The sequence below is a fragment of the Podarcis pityusensis genome (genome assembly GCF_964106645.2).
Source record: "Podarcis pityusensis genome assembly, chromosome: 9".
NCBI lineage: Eukaryota > Metazoa > Chordata > Lepidosauria > Squamata > Lacertidae > Podarcis > Podarcis pityusensis.
Window position 1 is genome coordinate 55,012,619 of NC_138034.1, and position 19,386 is coordinate 55,032,004.

The 19,386-nt window shown below is 43.5% G+C and overlaps 1 protein-coding gene and 1 long non-coding RNA gene across 3 annotated transcripts in view; both read right to left on the reverse strand.

The window, feature by feature from the left end:
• Positions 1–19,386, reverse strand: part of LOC308485094 — an 840,425-nt gene that overhangs the window by 26,454 nt on the left and 794,585 nt on the right. The gene's annotated exons all lie outside the window — the stretch shown is intronic.
• The window catches only part of TET2 (tet methylcytosine dioxygenase 2), a 77,452-nt gene that overhangs the window by 12,459 nt on the left and 45,607 nt on the right, over positions 1–19,386 (reverse strand). The window contains exons 2-8 of one of the 2 annotated variants that reach the window (XM_081020273.1): positions 14,217–17,526; positions 12,127–12,217; positions 10,169–10,262; positions 9,311–9,519; positions 3,276–3,426; positions 2,237–2,326; positions 261–398 (exon numbers count right to left, since the gene is read on the reverse strand). In XM_081020273.1, the coding sequence (XP_080876399.1) occupies positions 261–398; positions 2,237–2,326; positions 3,276–3,426; positions 9,311–9,519; positions 10,169–10,262; positions 12,127–12,217; positions 14,217–17,418 (3,975 nt within the window). In that variant the 5' untranslated portion in view covers positions 17,419–17,526. Of the gene's footprint in view, positions 1–260; positions 399–2,236; positions 2,327–3,275; positions 3,427–9,310; positions 9,520–10,168; positions 10,263–12,126; positions 12,218–14,216; positions 17,653–19,386 lie in introns of both variants that reach the window. The other variant, XM_081020272.1, reaches the window with a different exon arrangement.

The following is a 19,386-nucleotide window of genomic DNA, read 5'->3' on the forward strand; positions in this document are numbered from 1 at the left end:
TTCGCTGTGTAATAAAAGCAAGGCTAGGAGCAAGGATTTTAAGAATGAACCCTGGGAATCTCCATCATCTTTTAATTAAAAGTCTGGAGGGTTTCACATTTCTCTTCATATAAGCATTTTGCCGTTCTCTCTCCCCACCCCCACCCCCCCCGACAGCCATCATGTGCCAATGTAATAGAAATACAGATTATGAAAAAATAATGAACTTAATAGAGGAAATTAGTTCTGCATGAGTACGGCTGCATGCATCACTGACTTACCAGTGTGCTGCCATTCTGCATATTATGCAAGTCCCTGTGAGCATGAGCACAGAAATCCAGGCAGGCAGTGACCCCTGAGAACGGACGGCCTTCTTTTAAACCAAGACGGCACTCGGGTGCTCTGTGTTCATATTCAATCTGAAACAAAACAAGCGCACACATGCATTACTGAAATAGTCTAATTTAAAAATGCTGTATTATCCCAGAGGAAATCATAGTCTCAGCTGTGTTGAATTTTTTTTGACCTAGCTGGATTATTTTGATTTGTCATGTGGAGTGCAGGGGCCAAGTAACCTCTCTGGGGGTATATCCATTACAGCGTTGAAGTCAAAACCTTGTAGGGCAAAGACAGTGACGGAAGACCACCAGACTCCCTGAAGTCAGCACTGCTAATGAACTACCAAGCATAAGACCTCAGGAATGGCCCAATGAGGAGGCAAAATGAGACAATGGTGTCAGGCACATGGAAGTGGCAAACTGGCTCCCTTGGACCTCCTCCTTAACTCATTACTGGGCAGGTAGGCTTGGCAATGCATTCTAGGTGAGGTGACCTGGAGAATGCCAGTGGCACTGCTTTCTGTAGCAGCTAGGAAGCCTGCTTAAACTTTTTTTTAAAAAAGGTGCTTGTTGCAGCTTACAAGAAACTGTAATTTTTGTTAGTGGGCTTTCTACATGCCATGTCAAGCCTGAGGAATCTCTGCCTCCCCTCCCGGTGGTTCAAGGAGCCAGGAGAAAACAAGAAAGCTTTTAAGTACAATCTATTTGGTCACTGCGGTAACAGACAAAGAATTCCCCGTTTGCATCCCGAACGGAATGCAAAATGCGACGGCATGTGCGCGGGTTGCGTTTCGGCGCTACTGCACATGCGCATGACGTCATTTTGAGCATCTGCGCATGCGTGAGCAGCAAAACCCGGAAGTAACGTGCTCCGTTACTTCCGGGTTGCTGCGGAGCGCAACTCGAATGCGCTCAACCTGAAGCGCATTCAGCTCGATGTATGACTGTACAGGAGGAAAGAATCAGCAGCATCAAAGAGCCCCAGTCTTTGGGTTCCCACATTGCAGGGGTGCCAACTTGAATAAAATATTGAGGGGCCCAGGTAAGCCCTGCCTCACATAATCGAATATGGGATGTGGTGCACGCACACCACTTGAATGGCAATGCACATCAACTCTGGGGCAGGGGTCTCGGGCCCCTCAAATATTTTAGGGAGGGGCGAAGGGACCTTGGCCTCTAGGAGGTGGCTCCTATGCCACTTTTGTCCAGAATTTGGTGGAGATATATATATATATATATATATATATATATATATATATATTAATTAGAGATTATGGGATAGTATTAGATGTGTGTTGTAATCAAATGTATTGGGGCAATTCAAAGTATATAAGGAGCATCTCATGGAGTGACATTATACTGTGTGAAATGAAAAAATCCCAACCTAAGTTTACTAGCAGAGTTAATTTTTTGGACCACTGCAATCAGTGCCATGAAGAACATGCAAGACCAACTGCTGCTAGAAGCTGAGGAATTCTGGTGTGGGAAAGATCTGAACCTTGGGAAGTCCTGGGGAAGTCTTTCTTGGGGATTTGGTCATTACTTTCAATACAAGATCAGAAGAAGTCCCAAATAACTCCTTAACATGTTTCATCCATTGTTTGGCTTCACATAATTAGAAGCAATTTTTATCCCACTTTCCTCCATTATCATAAGTACATTTACAACAAATCTAATTTGCATTAGTCAGAGCACACCGTGATCTTAGGAGTGGTAGCTATTTCCAACTAATTACTCTAAAATAAGAAGCATGTGGTGTTTAAATGTACTCTAAAGATGTCTTTCAAGCTTTTTTTAAACTTCAGATTCCCAAGGTCTCTGCCACAGACTTATTATTATAATGAAACTTAATGTGATTGCAAAATAAATCAGGTTGTTTTAGTGTTGATAACTAGCACCCCACCCATTTTTCAGCCTACCTGGTTGTTATACGCATCAGGTGCCAGTTTCTTGTAAGTGGGTGCCATCAGAGTCGAGAGAGTTTGCAAATTGGACTCCAGCTTTTCTTCCTATTTTTCAGTAAAGGAGTGATTTCACGTGTTAACATTCAACTGTATTAAGTTTACACTGCAGTCCTAATTATCCATTACAAGCCAAAAAAGGGGGAGATGGAATGGAGATATTGCAATAGATTAAGTTACTGCAGTTACAATATGCAATGCTAGTAAATCGGGAAACACAGAGGAAAGTTAAGGTTATAAAACAGAGGAATTTTGAATTTGCAAATAAACCAGGGAAACTGCTGGCTTGGCAGCTAAAATATGAATGAAGGGGGAATGGAGAAAAGATGAAAAATTTGTTTCTGTGCATGAGTGTGAGAAGGGGAAGGAAGGAGGGAAAGGGTATCTTGCTCACTTCTGACCTTGACTCCACCCATTACCTGCATTCAGGCCCTGCCCACTTCCCCCTAAAGGAATGCAACCCCTGACTTCAGAAAGGTTCCTCACCTTCCTGTGTCAGACAGAAGAGGTAGATGGAAACACTTAGAAATAAATACCATTCTAGGGCGGAATGTTGTACTTTGACAAAACTTAAGACCATCATCTGACACTGTGAGTCATTTTTTTAAAAATTGAGTCTTATCTTATCATTCATTCATTCATTCCCAACACTTTTCCTTGACAAAAACTCAAGGAAGCTTACTGATTAAAACACGAACAGCTAAAATCATAGGGAGGGGGGGAACCAATAATTTAAAAACAATTAAACATGGATAGGATTAAAACTATATATAATCTATTAAAACCATGCAAAGGATTACAATAAGAAAGCACCAGCCTTTATAGTCAAAGCAGTCAGTTCCAACAAGAACACCTGCACCTGCTGGCAGAAGGACAACGACAAGGGAGCCAGTCTTAACACCTCTAGGGTGGGGGTTCCAAAATCTGGGAGCAGCTACCACAACTAGAATGGAAATGCTTCAGAGAGTGCCACACATGCCATCTATTTAGTCCCTACCTCTCTTGGATCATCCCCCAGTAGTTTAAACTTCCTTGGGATCTTGCTTCTGGCAAACTTGCACCCATTGTAGTACATACTCCATGAGCAGCCGAAGGAAAACGATGCGCCACAACTCTCGGGGTCCAGGCCTTGGCATGCGCAAGTTCGCCTAAGAAAGGAAAGAACTGCATTTGTAGCAACCTAAAAGCATAGTGGGGACACCTGCAAAGAATCCCTGCCTGGAAATTTTTTTACACATCATAATGTTTTTGCAGCTATATGCACTAAGCCCAACTTCTGCACTCCCTGAAGAACCCTTCAACAGGCCTTTAATAAAAGTTTGTTAGAAAGGAGAGCCACCCTTTGGCCATGTGTCTAAGGAAGTCTTAGCCATGATGTTCTTGCAACCAGAGCAAACTGCAGACAACTGATCATCTTCTATGAAAAGCCTTTAGTAGTATCAAGAGTGGTTGTGTTGTTGTTGTTTAGTCGTTTAGTCGTGTCCGACTCTTCGTGACCCCATGGACCAGAGCACGCCAGGCACTCCTGTCTTCCACTGTCTCCCGCAGATTGGTCAGACTCATGTTGGTAGCTTCGAGAACACTGTCCAACCATCTCTTCCTCTGTCGTCCCCTTCTCCTTGTGCCCTCAATCTTTCCCAACATCAGGGTCTTTTCCAGGGAGTCTTCTCTTCTCATGAGGTGGCCAAAGTATTAGAGCCTCAGCTTCACGATCTGCCCTTCCAGTGAGCACTCAGGGCTAATTTCCTTAAGAATGGATGCGTTTGATCTTCTTGCAGTCCATGGGACTCTCAAGAGTCTCCTCCAGCACCATAATTCAAAAGCATCAATTCTTCGGCGATCAGCCTTCTTTATGGTCCAGCTCTCACTTCCATACATCACTACTGGGAAAACCATGTGTCAGGGGTTCAGGAGCAGAGGCAAGGGCAAGGGAGGAAACAGAGAGCGAGGGGGAGGAGGCAGAAGAAAAGATGAGTGATGACGACGACCCGAGATCTTCGGGTCTTTCCAGTGAATCAGAAGATTCACAGAAAGGAGCACCAGTGGCCAGGGCAAGGGGGGAGCCTAGGGGGACACCCCAGGAAGATAGAGCCAGAGGGGACTCAGAGGGGAGCAGTTGGAAATCGGGACCAGCGTCACCGCCAGAGAGCAGGGAAGAGGAAGGGTGCCAGGGATCAAGCGCTGGCAGCTCACAACAGGGGGGAGGGCACGAGTCAGGAGTGGCCACACCTCCATCGGGGAGCGAAGAAACGGTCAGACGGAAGGTGGAAGGTTTGGCGCGCGCGCCAAGTTCAAATGCACAGGAAGGTGGCGCAGTAGGCAGCCCGGAAAGGGAGCCAGGTCCTAAAGCCCGGCGCAAGGAGACAGGAGGGTCCGGGGGGTCGGCGTCAGAAGAATCCCGGAAGGAAGAGACCCCGGGGGGCAGAGGGACCCAGAGAAGAACAGTCAGGCGGAAAAGGTGGAGCAGGGCTAGGATATTAAGTTGGTGTACAAGGGGCGGAGACTCAGACGGAGCTTCGCCGATCTAACCATGAGACGTAGAGTTGCACGCAGCAGATTGAGAATGGAAACTGTAACTCAATAAAGACTTTTATTTAATGATCGCTGGCTAGCGTGATCCTCTGTGAGCTAGGATCTGGAAGCAGCTCTGACACCATGGCTTTAACTATACGGACCTTTGTTGGCAAGGTGATGTCTCTGCTTTTTAAGATGCTGTCTAGGTTTGCCATCGCCTTTCTCCCAAGGAGCAGGCGTCTTTTAATTTCGTGACTGCTGTCACCATCTGCAGTGATCGTGGAGCCCAAGAAAGTAAAATCTCTCACTGCCTCCATTTCTTCCCCTTCTATTTGCCAGGAGGTGATGGGCCCAGTGGCCATGATCTTCGTTTTTTTGATGTTGAGCTTCAGACCATATTTTGTGCTCTCAAAATGTGAGATTTGTGCCCTCACTTTCTGCCATCAAGGTTGTGTCATCTGCATATCTGAGGTTGTTGATATTTCTTCCGGCAATCTTAATTCCGGCTTGGGATTCATCCAGCCCAGCCTTTCGCATGATGAATTCTGCATATAAGTTAAATAAGCAGGGAGACAATATACAGCCTTGCCGTACTCCTTTCCCAATTTTGAACCAATCAGTTGTTCCATATCCAGTTCTAACTGTAGCTTCTTGTCCCACATAGAGATTTCTCAGGAGACAGATGAGGTGATCAGGCACTCCCATTTCTTTAAGAACTTGCCATAGTTTGCTGTGGTCGACACAGTCAAAGGCTTTTGCATAGTCAATGAAGCAAAAGTAGATGTCTTTCTGGAACTCTCTAGCTTTCTCCATAATCCAGTGCATGTTTGCAATTTGGTCTCTGGTTCCTCTGCCTCTTCTAAATCCAGCTTGCACTTCTGGGAGTTCTCGGTCCACATACTGCTTGAGCCTTCCTTGTAGAATTTTAAGCATAACCTTGCTAGCATGTGAAATGAGTGCAATTGTGCAGTAGTTGGAGCATTCTTTGGCACTGCCCTTCTTTGGGATTGGGATGTAGACTGATCTTCTCCAATCCTCTGGCCACTGCTGAGTTTTCCAAACTCACTGGCATATTGAGTGTAGCACCTTAACAGCATCATCTTTTAAAATTTTAAGTAGTTCAGCTGGAATACCAGCACTTCCACTGGCCTTGTTATTTGCAGTGCTTTCTAAGGCCCATTTGACTTCACTCTCCAGGATGTCTGGCTCAAGGTCAGCAACCACACTACCTGGGGTGTACGAGCCATCCATATCTTTCTGGTATAATTCCTCTGTGTATTCTTGCCACCTCTTCTTGATGTCTTCTGCTTCTGTTAGGTCCTTACCACTTTTGTCCTTTGTTATGGTAATCTTTGCACGAAATGTCCCTTTCATATCTCCAATTTTCTTGAACAGATCTCTGGTTCTTCCCATTCTGTTGTTTTCCTCTATTTCTTTGCATTGCTCGTTTAAGAAGGCCCTCTTGTCTCTCCTTGCTATTTTTTGGAAATCTGCATTCAATTTCCTGTATCTTTCACTATCTCCCTCGCATTTTGCTTGCCTTCTCTCCTCCGCTATTTGTAAGGCCTCGTTGGACAGCCACTTTGCTTTCTTGCATTTCCTTTTCATTGGGATGGTTTTCGTTGCTGCCTCCTGTATAATGTTGCGAGCCTCCATCCATAGTTCTTCAGGCACTCTGTCCACCAAATCTAAATCCTTAAACCTGTTCCTCACTTCCACTGTGTATTCATAAGGGATTTGACTTAGATTGTATCTTACTGGCCCAGTGGTTTTTCCTACTTTCTTCAGTTTAAGCTTGAATTTTGCTATAAGAAGCTGATGATCTGAGCCACAGTCCGCTCCAGGTCTTGTTTTTGCTGACTGTATAGAGCTTCTCCATCTTTGGCTGCAGAGAATATAATCAATCGATGCTGCCCATCTGGTGATGTCCATGTGTAGAGTCGTCTCTTGTGTTGTTGGAAAAGAGTGTTTGTGATGACCAGCTTGTTCTCTTGGCAGAACTCTATTAGCCTTTGCCCTGCTTCGTTTTGAACTCCAAGGCCAAACTTGCCAGTTGTTCCTTTTATCTCTTGACTCCCTACTTTAGCATTCCAATCCCCTATAATGAGAAGAACATCCTTCTTTGGTGTCAATTCTATAAGGTGTTGTAAGTCTTCATAGAATTGGTCAATTTCAGTTTCTTCAGCACCAGTGGTTGGTGCATAAACTTGGATTACTGTGATGTTAAAAGGTCTGCCTTGGATTCGTATCGAGATCATTCTATCATTTTTGAGATTGCATCCCAATACAGCTTTTGCCACTCTTTTGTTGACTATGAGGGCCACGCCATTTCTTTTACGGGATTCTTGCCCACAGTAGTAGATATGATAGTCATCTGAACTGAATTCGCCCATTCCTGTCCATTTTAGTTCACTGATGCCCAGGATGTCAATATTTATTCTTGCCATCTCATTTTTGACCACATCCAACTTACCAAGGTTCATGGTTCTTACATTCCAGGTTCCTATGCAATATTTTTCTTTACAGCATTGGACTTTCCTTTCGCTTCCAGGCATATCTGCAACTGAGCGTCCTTTCGGCTTTGACCCAGCCACTTCATCAGCTCTGAATCTACTTGTACTTGTCCTCCGCTCTTCCTCAGTAGCATGTTGGACGCCTTCCGACCTGAGGGGCTCATCTTCCAGCATCATAACTTTTATATACCTTTTGTCTTTGTCCATGAAGTTTTCTTGGCAGGGATACTGGAGCGCCTTGCCGGTTCCTGCTCCAGGTGGATCACGTTTGGTCAAAACTCTCCACTATGACCTGTCCATCTTGGGTGGCCCTGCACGGCATAGCTCATAGCTTCTCCGAGTTATTCAAGCCCCTTCGCCACGGCAAGGCAGTGATCCATGAAGGGGAAGAGTGGTTGTAAGTGAAGTCAATTGCTTGTGTTCTACCTTCATCTATAGATATTTGATACAGAAGCAAAACAACAACCTTCTACGTGTGCGCGTGCATATGAAAGTGGTTTCCTTACAAACTTCTGAAAACCAGCAGTTCATATTAAGGTTGCAATTCTATACATACTGTGAAGAAGTGCCACTCAACTCAATGGGACTTGTTTCTGTGTATTCATACATAGTATTGCACTGTAAACAATTACTTTATTAAAAAATGAAAACCAAAGGACGGCACCTTAGCTCTGAATTGTATTGAATAGGTCCAGAGACCCCATGAGTGGTGGGACACTCATGAAATGCTCCAGCTGATAGAAGGTAAGGTGATGTCTACTGACACCTCCACTTCCCAAATTTAATCCCAGTGGTTTTGAGAGACTCCCAGAACATCATGGGCACAAGCCTGCTGAGGGGCTACAGAGGGAAAGAATGGCCAAAAATTGCCTCCATCTCTTTCCATCTGCAGGAGGACCTGCAGATCAAAAGACTCTTCTGCAAACAGAAGGACCTCATCTGTCTGTGGAAAGGCCATGCTGGAGCCAATCCTACGTATTCACAAAATTCCAATACACCTGGGACAGTTGTGCAAACCCAGTGCACCATTTTTACCGTGTCTTGGAAAGAGGTACCTTGCTATAGGGTATTCTTATTGGTTTTCTATGGTCCTGTCTTTGTTGGTATTGCAATAGGTCATGTTAAAAGCCATCAAAGCACATGGCCAGTAGAGCCATACAATAATCCCACCTGTCTCACTAAAACTGTGTAGCTATTCAGGGCACTGAAGATGTATAATAAACACATAGTAAGGGCTAATTTGGAAAGACAATTTATGTCTTAGGGAAGCTTTTAATGTTTAATAGATTATTATATTTTAATATTATGTTGGAAGCCGCCCAGAGTGGCTGGGGAAACCCAGCCAGATGGGTGGGGTATAAATAATAAATTATTATTATGATGTCTATTGGAATACATTTCCATGAAACCATATGAGTTCCTTAGGAAAAGTGGGAGGGGAACACCCAACAGGAAGTTGTCTTCATAATATGACTGGGGCTGCAAAGACACAATACACTAAAATACACAATATCCTTTTTTGTGTAGAAGGGAAAATGTGTTTTAAATGTATGGCATGTATGCAGACTGGGTAACTTTGAGCTAGGCACCACAAATGAAGCTTGCTCCCTATATGGTACTCCGTGTACTGGGCAGAATTTGTTGCAAGAACTTTGATGCAGCAAGGAACATTAAAAGAATCATGGTAGGCATGGAACTAGACTGCAACCACTCACACATATTGTCGTGGCACAGTCCCAAAAGGGGTGTGCTGCAGAACTGAACGTGATGGGAATTGTGGCAATGATATAGAAGGTAGGTGAACTGGGCTCTCTGTTAAACAAAGAAGACTTTCTTGGTTACTGACAACATAAAGACAATAACTTCAATGACTAAGGTCAGCTAAAAACATGAAAAGGAGAACATAGGATGCATGACTTTAGTCGGAATTATTGTTCCTTAAATCTAGGCATTCAAGCTATAGCAAGATCACATTTTGAGAGAAACAAGTACATACTTCACTTACTCTTCATTTAGAGCACAGCGACGGTTTGTTAGTGTGCCATACTTCCTTAAAGTTTCGGAGAGTTCGGAATACAGCTTGTCTGCTAGGCTTCGAGAAATTCCTTCCCACACCAAGATAAGCACGACTATAACTGCCGTTTCACAGCTGTGGCCTGCACGTTCCCGTACCAAACAAAGGAGTTTTTCTTCAGTGCTACTTCTACGAATCACCTGCAAATACAACCCCCCCAAAGAAGTTTTCTGGTTTTTAGTGAGATGCAAAATACGATAGAATGTCTGTTTAAGGAAGACATTTATGCTCATATCCAGTCTACCTGGATTTACTGCAGTCTGCCAGTTTACTGCAGTGTTGTGCGCAGAAGGTTTTAGGTTCAATCCCTGTGATCTCAAAGTAGGGCTGGGAAAGACCCCTGCCTGAGATATTACATAGATGTCAATCAGAACAGACAAGACTCGGTTAGATGGACCAGCACCCTAAATAAATACAAGGCATTTCCCAACTTTGGGAGGCCTTTAATTGGAGGTACATTTTCAAAATACTATACTTTCCTTAGCTCAGTCCAATACTTTTACTAGGTTACATTTCATCTTTGTATACATTTTGTTTTGCAAATTTTGCATGATTGGGCAGCCATGAACTTTGAGATACAGTCTGTGTTTAGGTATTTTTTTAAATATAAACTCATTTCAAAGTTATAATACCTCTTTTGACATCTATCCTAGGTCAGAGGCTTAAAAAAAACAAAAATGGTAATATTCTCTTTTAAAATGATCTGCGTATTTACAGCAAACAAATACTAGTATTCTTTGTTAAACTTAAAAAATATCTTTTATATGATCAAATGGGAAAACGGCTTACCCATTTAGCTATAGGACATCCTTGGGCACTTTTGCCTTCTTTCCCCGTATAGACAATCCGCTCTATCCTTATGGCTTTGCCTTTCTGTCCATACCTTTAAAAATCCAAACAAATGAATAAAAGTAAGTATTAACATCTGAACTGAGCAACAAAGATCCACGTGCAGTATAGGTAAAAGGTAAAGGACCGCTGGACAGTTAAGTTCAGTCAAAGGTGACTATGGGGTTGCAGCACTCATCTCGCTTTCAGGCCAAGGGAGCTGGTGTTTGTCTGCAGACAGCTTTCCAGGTCACGTGGCCAGCATGACTAAACCGCTTCTGGCGCAATGGAACACTGTGACAGAAACCAGAGCACACGGAAACACTGTTTACCTTCCTGCCACAGCAGTACCTATTTATCTACTTGCACTGGTGAGCTTTCGAACTGCTAGGTTGGCAGGAGCTGGGACAGAGCAACGGGAACTCACTCCTTTGTAGGGATTCGAACCACAGACCTTCCGATCGGCAAGCCCAAGAGGCTCAGTGGTTTAGACTATATATAGCAGAGTTAGCCTTGTGCCATTATTTGTCAATTCTTCCTCAAATCACATCCTTTACTTGTAGCTATTATGTGTATACACAATGCTTCAAGAAACTCACACCATACTTTTCAAGAGACAATACACTCATTGAGATCCCTGCATTTGCAGGGGTGGACTAGATAACCCTCAGGGTCCCTTCCAACTCTACGATTCTATGATATATCTATCTGATCTCCTTGCTCAAAAGAATAAAGGCGTGAAGTGTCCTTAGAAGAATATTAAGACCTGCCCTACAGGGCTAAAGCTATTTGTATCACATTTTTAGCATAAAAAAGAATGAGCTTAAACATTGAACTAATTACCTGAAAAAGGACTCTGCTCATCATTTACATCTGATAATCTACTGTTTTATCATATCAAACATATATGGAAATGTAAGTGTGCAGAGGAAAAGGAGGCAATGTCTTGAAAAAAGGTGGAATGTGCTTTAAATTTGCTGCTAGCTGAACGAAAGCCCCCTTAAAATATGGGAAATTTGTGTTGAAGAGAAACAAGCCCTAGAGTCCACAATTTAGCTAATTTCAGTTATATGTGCCTTACATACAATGAAATCTCATCTGCATATAACATTTGTTTGGCTGCCACTTGATTCTAACAACACAGAATAGGAAAAAAACCCTCACCCCGACATATCAGATTAATGTGCTGTAAAAAAAAAAAGGTACTATGCTGTAGAAATAATGACCAAGTTTCCAAGCCAAAACTGGTCATTTATTCCTTTATTGCAGGAATCTCCAACCCTCGGCCCTCCAGATGTTTTGGACTACAATTCCCATCATCCCTGACCACTGGTCCTGTTAGCTAGGGATCATGGGAGTTGTAGGCCAAAACATCTGGAGGGCCGCAAGTTGGGGATGCCTGCTTTATGGAATTCAATGGATGGTACTAGATTCCTTAGTGTAAATAAGCAGAAGGAAAACGAACTCTTAATTGTGTTGTGGTTTTTGTTTTGTTTTGGTGGGGGAGCCTGCTTGAGGTTTTCTTTCCTTGAGCTGCATATGCCTTTTGCCATCTCCCCTATGTACCTTGGCATGTGTGGTGGCCCGACTGGGAATGCTAGGTCCTTTCCTGCTTTTACAGTCAATGCCAATTCGCTAATTTGGCAGGCTGGCCCTGTTGCTGGCATCTGCCTCAGAGTGGGCAGATCAGGACAGCAAGCCAGCCGACCTGTCAAATGTTGTCGTCCTCCAGTGAATAGCACAATGCCCTGTGTTGGCAAAGCAGGAATAGCCAGCCTACCAAATAATTACTTGGGAGTCTGCAATTGTGGTCTTCTTTGTGTGCAAAGACCAAGGGTGTGGGTGTGGGTGTGGGTGGAAATCCTGACATGCACAATGGATAAATTTTAATCTGCCGTGTCCCATAGCAAATTCATTACCGTTCTTCCATTATTTCTCTAATAGCAGCCACATTAGGGCCGGCTCCTAGATGGGTGTAGAAAGGGCCTTCGTCTTTTTCGATAATCTGTTCTGTTTAAAAGAAGACAGAAACAAACAAACAAAAGGTTAACGCTGTATGCTTTTGACGATTTCTTTAAAAGATATTACATAGTAAAGCATAGTTTCACCTTATATACATATTTTACTCACTTCAGGAAAGAAATCTAAATGAAATCTGTAACAAGACCTGTTTGCACTACCCATATGAGTAAAACCAACCCCAAAAACTCTTGGCAGGTCATCCGTGCACCAGATCATTCATGGACTGAAAGCAGGCCAAGGGGAAGAGTTACTATTTTCATTTGGGAATAGTTTTTTAAAAAAAACCTTTATAATGCAAATAGGGAATTATTGTACCAAACAAGAGAGTGAGCAATATTTGGGGCAGTTCTAACTCATAATGCCAAACGAACGATTTTTTTTATTATTAATAAGGCATGGTTAATACAGTTACTGTAATAGGGGCCAATTAGGATTTTCTCTGTTCCCGTTACCATCAGGAATCAATGAAAGTTATTGCTGTGGAATAGCTAATGGAAGAAAATCAGATATTCTCGATATGTCAGCACCTCTGCTTATTGCTTTTTTGGTGCAGAAATACTGGAGGGTAAAATCCCTTTATTGCAGAGGCAAGAAACCTATGACCCTCCATATGTTGCTGTACTACAAGTCCCATTTTCCCTGATCACTGGCCACACCGCCTCGGGCTAATGGGAGCTCAAGTCCAAGAAGAACATCTGGAGAGCCAGAAGTTCCCCATTCCTGCTTTATTACATCTGGTTCGACCATAAATAAAGGTTGGAAATGAGTCTAGACTTTCATTGATAGTATTAGCCTTTTAGTTTTGCAGCAGTTCCTGCTATCTATATATGCACCCCAAGGCTCAGTTATTAAATTTTTTAAAAAGGTAAATTGGGGTTCAGATAAATTCCTTTAAAACCATCTGTTGAAAATGCAAATGCCTCAGTGTGACCGGTTCTATAAAGGCAGAGCAAAGTTTAGTACTATGTGTTGAAAGATTCTCATGCATCTGTGTCCATTATTCTCATTGTGGTGCATACATGGAGGACGACTGTTCAGGCCCAATTTGCATGCATCTGGATATACCAAAGGGGTGTACAGTAGAAGACGGTGCTAAATGTCCTGCTGCTCTTCTGTACCCCATAGCCAGATGCCAGTACAGAGAGAGAGCGAGCCCATCTGGAGAAAAGGGGAGTGGCTGTAGAGGGAAGGACCACAAATGGCGGATTCAGAACCCTCAGACCATGCACTTATTTAATACATTGAATCACAGCTCTATTCCTTTGTGGCACTAGGCCAAAGGTCTTTTATGAAGACGCTATCTTCTATCATGTGCAATTTGGTCTTAAGTCATTCTGCAACAACACTTTTCCAGTGTCCTAATTCACCATGACAAAACTAGATGCAATTTCCTCATTTTACTTGCACGGGTTATTTCAAAGAGACAGTTTTCCATTCTGTTCGCCTAGGAAATCATCTTGCATTTCTGGGCTTGCTCAGGCGATACCTTCAGAGGAGAAATCATACCTGCAAGGATCTCAACTCCACATGTGCCTTCACCTTGTCCAATCACACCCATATAATGTGCTCAGAATGTAACAAACCAGCCATCTTTTTATGCCCATATTTGATTGTGGGGAAATCTAGACACCATAAACCACTCCCAAAGCAAAGTGGAGAGTGGAGTCAGGATGAATCCATAGCCAACCACATGTTGTATAGCATCATTCAACTCATAGTATTGTCCATGAAGGAAACTGAAAGACAGAGTGGCTGGAACAGTAAGAGCCTGAGATACTTATAATTTTATGGATAAGAAATTCCAACCTGCGAACTGAGAAATGCAGTTTGGGACGTTTATTTGAGAAGACAAGGGAAGTCTTCGCTATAGTAGAAAGGGGAGGAGGGTGACGTGAGGAAGGGAGCTGGTTGGGCTTGGAAAATTATAGCAGAATGGTATTATCGTATTCATTTAAAAACAAACTCTGAAACATCAAACTCAACTCACCAACGCAGCTACATGATGGGAAATCGTACTGAGTTTTGACAGGTGTGTCCAGTAGGTTTTTCACAGGAGTATCTAATAACTTGGAAGGTGACTCTAAAAAATGATTGAGAGCTGTTCCAGCAGCCGTTCTTTTGGTTGGTGTTTTTTCACTGGAATGAATGGGCTGTTGATCTAAAGAGGCTGCGTGGCTGTTGAAATCTGCAGCGGCGGAATTCCTTGACAGAATAGTGATGGGTCCCACAGTTTCAACTTTCACATGTTTTGGTGATTTGATAGTAAGGGACTTGTGATCAAAGGGCGTTCTGACCTGAAACTGTTTCAGCTGCTGCTCCATGGTTTCGATTATACTCTTTTGTTGCATGTTCTCACAACCAAAGTGCTGAATCTCTTGTTTAATTGTTTTTTTCCACGCTTTGTTCTCCAGCTGCCCAGCTGATGGAGGGGTGCAGACATTCAACTTGGAGCCAGCTTCAGCTTTAATAGGCTTGTGTCCCACACCGTGACAGGTATCAGATTTGTTTTGTTGTTCTTGCCTGTTTAAGATGTGACACCTGAGAGCAGCATGCTTCTGAAAATCCCTTTGAGGTTGAGTTGGAAGATGGCAGCCTCTCTGATCAACTCCTGCATGGGACGCCGATTGCTGACTGTAGGGTACGTACCTTTGCTGAATCTGGGCAGGTTGCGGGCTACACATGTTGCTGGTCAAATTAGAATATCCCTGTGTTTGCTGGAAGGGTAGTTGTCCAGCTGAAGTTGGTGGAGACTGGGAAGCTTCTTCCTGAAAGCAATGGGGCACATCTGGTTTGGGGGCCACACTATGTGTGTAATATTGCATATGCTGTAAGTCATGAGTTACATTTTCTGCAAAGAGCTCGGTTTTCATAGGGTTTTCTTTTTTCTCAGAGACTAAGTGCATGTTGTTCAAGTAGGAATGCTTCATAACAGTATTTGCTTTGAAAGCATGATTGTAAAGGGAATCTTTACTGTTCATATCGGACACCGGACCTGGCCTGACCTGGGAGTTTTGCATTGGGAAGTCAGTTGATTTGAAGTAATTGTTTGCAGTTTCAAAACATTCTTCCAGTTTAAGCTGACTGAAAGATGCCCCTTCTAGCCGCTGCTCTTGTCTGCTTTGGGAATGAGGAAAGGTCTGAGGAAGTTCTCTGCTTTTCATGTGCAATGATTGCTGCTGGGAGCCCATGGTTAGCTGTGGACTGTGTGGCAATTGTGTTGGCTGAGTCTGGAGCATCTGTTGCAATATATGTGAACGGAGGAACTGTTCATTTTCCAATGGTGGAAGATTTAAGTGCTGTGGCTTCATCTGTGACTCCAGGGACTGTTCAGTGTGGTGTTCAGCTTGCGGCTGAAAGTGGAAGTGCTTTGCATTTTGCTGCTGTTCGTGGGATTTGAGCAGAGTATCCATCTTTGTAGGCTGTGGTGAGTGCTTTTGGAATTGCATTTGCTTCTCAGCTGTAAGATGAGGTGGCAGCTGTGTTGCCTCACCCTTGTACAGTGCTGGTATCTGCTCACATTGTGTGATGTTCTGGAAGCAAGTTTGCCCTGTAACCTCCTTTGATGCATTGGGGCTCCCAGGATATTGTTTTGGATGGGTCTGATCAGCTGAATTTGACTGAAGCTGAAGCATTGTCCTTAAGAGCACCTCATTTGATTTTTGGGGAGACTCACTGGGGCGAAAGTGAGGGGAAGATATTCCTGTCCAAGATGTCTGCAAGTGAGGGTGTGACTGATGCATCTGATTTTTCACCAAGTCTTTTTCATTGTTAGTTACGGTCTCCTGGTTAATTTGGCCCAGGAGATGTTGATAATGTTGTTGCAACTCTTTACTGCTTCCTACTATTTCTGTGTCTTGAACCCGCGGCTCCAGTTTTGACTGCAGTTCATCAGGATATTGTTGCCTGATGCCTGATGCCATTGCAGAAAGCATCAGATCTCTTGTTTCATTGCCAGTCTGTTGTGAAACCTGAACCTCTTGTTGAAGACCCTGTTGAGAACTAAGTGCTTGCTGGCAAAGGCCAGGAATTTGTGCTGCAAGCTCCCCCTGCTGCTGCTGCTGCTCTCCATTCTTCTCTTTCTTCAACTGAGTCTCTTGACTTTGGGTCTCATAATGGTTATGCACTTCTGAAACACTCATGGAAAGAATGCTGTTTATTTCTGGAAGAGGAGAAGAAGCTGCAACAGGAGGTGGGCTGAAATAACTCTTCTTGAACATGGGGTCTTGTTGGAACAAAGCACCATTTTCCTCTGCTGGCTCTGCTGGCCTCTCTGAGCTATTGTTGTGAGCTTTCATATTGCTGTTGGGATTTAGTGAGAAATCTTGACTGGGTAGTGAGAAATCTTGACTGGGAACCTGCCCCATGTTTCCTGGATCATCAGTATTCTCTGTAGGGGACTGGCATGCATTTTCGGATTTTTGCTGCTCCAATTGCAGTTCTGGTTTCTGAAAAGTGTAGCAGGCTGGCAATATGGATATCTTACTGCCGTCTTCTGTGCTGTGGACTTCAGTGGCCACAGAATCTAGCACCTGCGGCAGCTCAGAGTTTGAGGTTTGTGGGGAGTTGATCTGCCCTGAGGTATGGGATGAATGTGGTGTGCCACAAGTCAATTCATTAGTAGCCTGTGTGTTTATGGCATTTGTAAGAGATGTGGTTTTCTGCATTGCAATGGACACATGATCTGGATTATACTGAGACAGCGTTTTCTCAAGGAGTTCACCATGCATGTTTTCCATAGAAGAGGCAGAAACTATAGCACCATTAGGTATTGACACCGCCTTGCTCTTGCAGAGCAAGGCAATGTCCCTGTTGTGGCAATTCATGTTTTCGCTCTCCTGTTCATTCTGAACCTGGGGAGCAGGAGGAGTTTCTGAAGCACCACGGTTGTTTTTGGAGGACTGTATGAGAACTGAAGCTGCATCTTCTTCCATTCTAAAACCCACCAAGTCCTCCTCACTGCATGAATTGGGAGCATTCGGTTGATCACTGCCATCCAAAGAGGTTTCTTTCCCTCCTTTTGCTTCTTCATCTTGTCTAAGCTTTTTGTTCTGGTGAAGCCCGTACAGAGAAGGCTCGCTGAAAGTGCGTTTTATCCCACCATTTTGCATATACCTGCCACAGTCTCTCTTTTCTTGGAGAAGGTCTGGGCTTATTCTGTTATTTGCATTTCCTCTGACAGCGTGCTTCATTCCATAGTTGGCCTTGAAATGCAGCCACGTGTGGTCGCCATTGACTTCAACCTGGCCCTTCTCTGCTGGTGGGCTCCCATTCTGTAGCTTCACTGACAAAGGCTCTCCCTGGCAAACATGAGAAGGATGTGGTATTAGAAATGGGCTCAAACTACTGCCTTCAACATGGCTGGTTCTATCCTGTTCCATCTGGCCTACTCTGGGGCCATCCACAAGGCTGCCCTCCTATTGTATCTGAAAGAGAGAATGGGGGAGGGGGGGAAATCCATGTTTATTTGATGCATGCCACACAAACCCAGATGGCAATTAAGCACTTCATCTAATGCACTTCCCCTTTCTAGATCGAGAGCCTCATGGAAATTGTGACAGTCTAAAAGTGCTGGGATAGACTGTATTTTTCGCGCCATAAGATGCACCCGACCATAAGACGCACCTAGTTTTTAGAGGAGGAAAACGAGAAAAAAAATATTCTGAACAAAACAGTGGATGCGCTATTTTTGTGGTGCAGGCTATGTGATCTGATGGTGAATTTGGGGTGACCCAGTGCAAAAATCCTGAGGATCCATGTGGATCCATGCTTTGTAACCACGTTTTTGCGCCATTGAGGCCCACCGAAACAGTGGATGCGTGATTTTTTTGGTGCAGGCTATAGCCATGGACATGCTATGTGATCTGATGGTGAATTTGGAGTGACCCATTGCAAAAATCCAGGGCCCACGCATTTGCTCCATAAGACACACAGACATTTCCCATTACTTTTTAGGAAGAAAAAGGTGTATCTTATGGAGCGAAAAATACGGTATATTATGTCAAAAAATATGCAGCTGTGCATCTTTCTTGGAGAACAGCAACATGTATGGGAAGACTCTAGAAGTGGTCTAAGAATCGCAAGCTCTCTTTCCAAAAGAGATATATTACAATCAATGCTATAATGGAACTCAGCAGCTCTGAGACTGAACAGATGAAGGTTTTTTTAAAAAAAATATACACTCTCAAAAGCAGTGAACACAGCTGGACAGATGTTCACTCTTTCATCGGGGGAGAAGACAGCACTAAACAGCTTTGAGCATTCTGAGGTTCCAACATCAAAGCTTACAAGAGCACCCACAGAGAATTCAAAGTCCCATGTATGTCTCTGAATACAAGTTGCTGGGAATCACAGTTGATGTTGAGGTGGAACACTGCTACACTCAGGTCCTGTGTGTGGGCTTCCCATAGGCATTAGACTGGCCACTGTGAGAACAGGATGCTGGACTAGTGAACCTTTGGCCTGATCCTGCAGAGCTCTTCTTCTATGTGGAGGTCTGTGAGCTCCATCTTGGGACAAGCCGAGTTTCAAATCATGTGAAGTTTGTCATTAAAAACACTGCTGCTAGTGAAATGGGATGTGAACGCTTCAGTATGATTAATTAACACCTGCTTGAATTATTAAAACAGGATATTTGCATGCAATGATTGCAGCAGCAAAGCCAGTCTTTGAAAATGTCACCTATTACACAGACTGCAGCAGCAGAACAAGACTGCTTGCTCCCTTTTCTGTGTGATGTTTGAATGCTGTGCTCCACTTTCCATGCTTATTTCTGCCTTGTAATGTAAAAAGTAAAAGAAAACAGAAATTCAAATTTTTGCAGTTATCTAAAATGACCACATGTGAAGAAAAAACCAAAACGCCTTAGAAAGTCCTCTGCATTAGACCTCTGCGTTTAATAAGTGAGATGGGGCGAGGCATTCCACACCCCCAAAAAATCCCATTAATTTTTTTCTACTTGTGCCCTTTATCCAATATTGGGCCATAAAGACAAACCATAGGTGGAGGTGGAACTGTAAATATCGAAGTATGTCCCTCTGCAAGTGCAAGCTTTCATTCCAACAATTCTCACACAAATTCAAAATTCTGAATTCCATTCATACAGTGCACATCTGTATGGTATGGTAAGCACGGCAATCCAAAATAATCCTAAATAGATC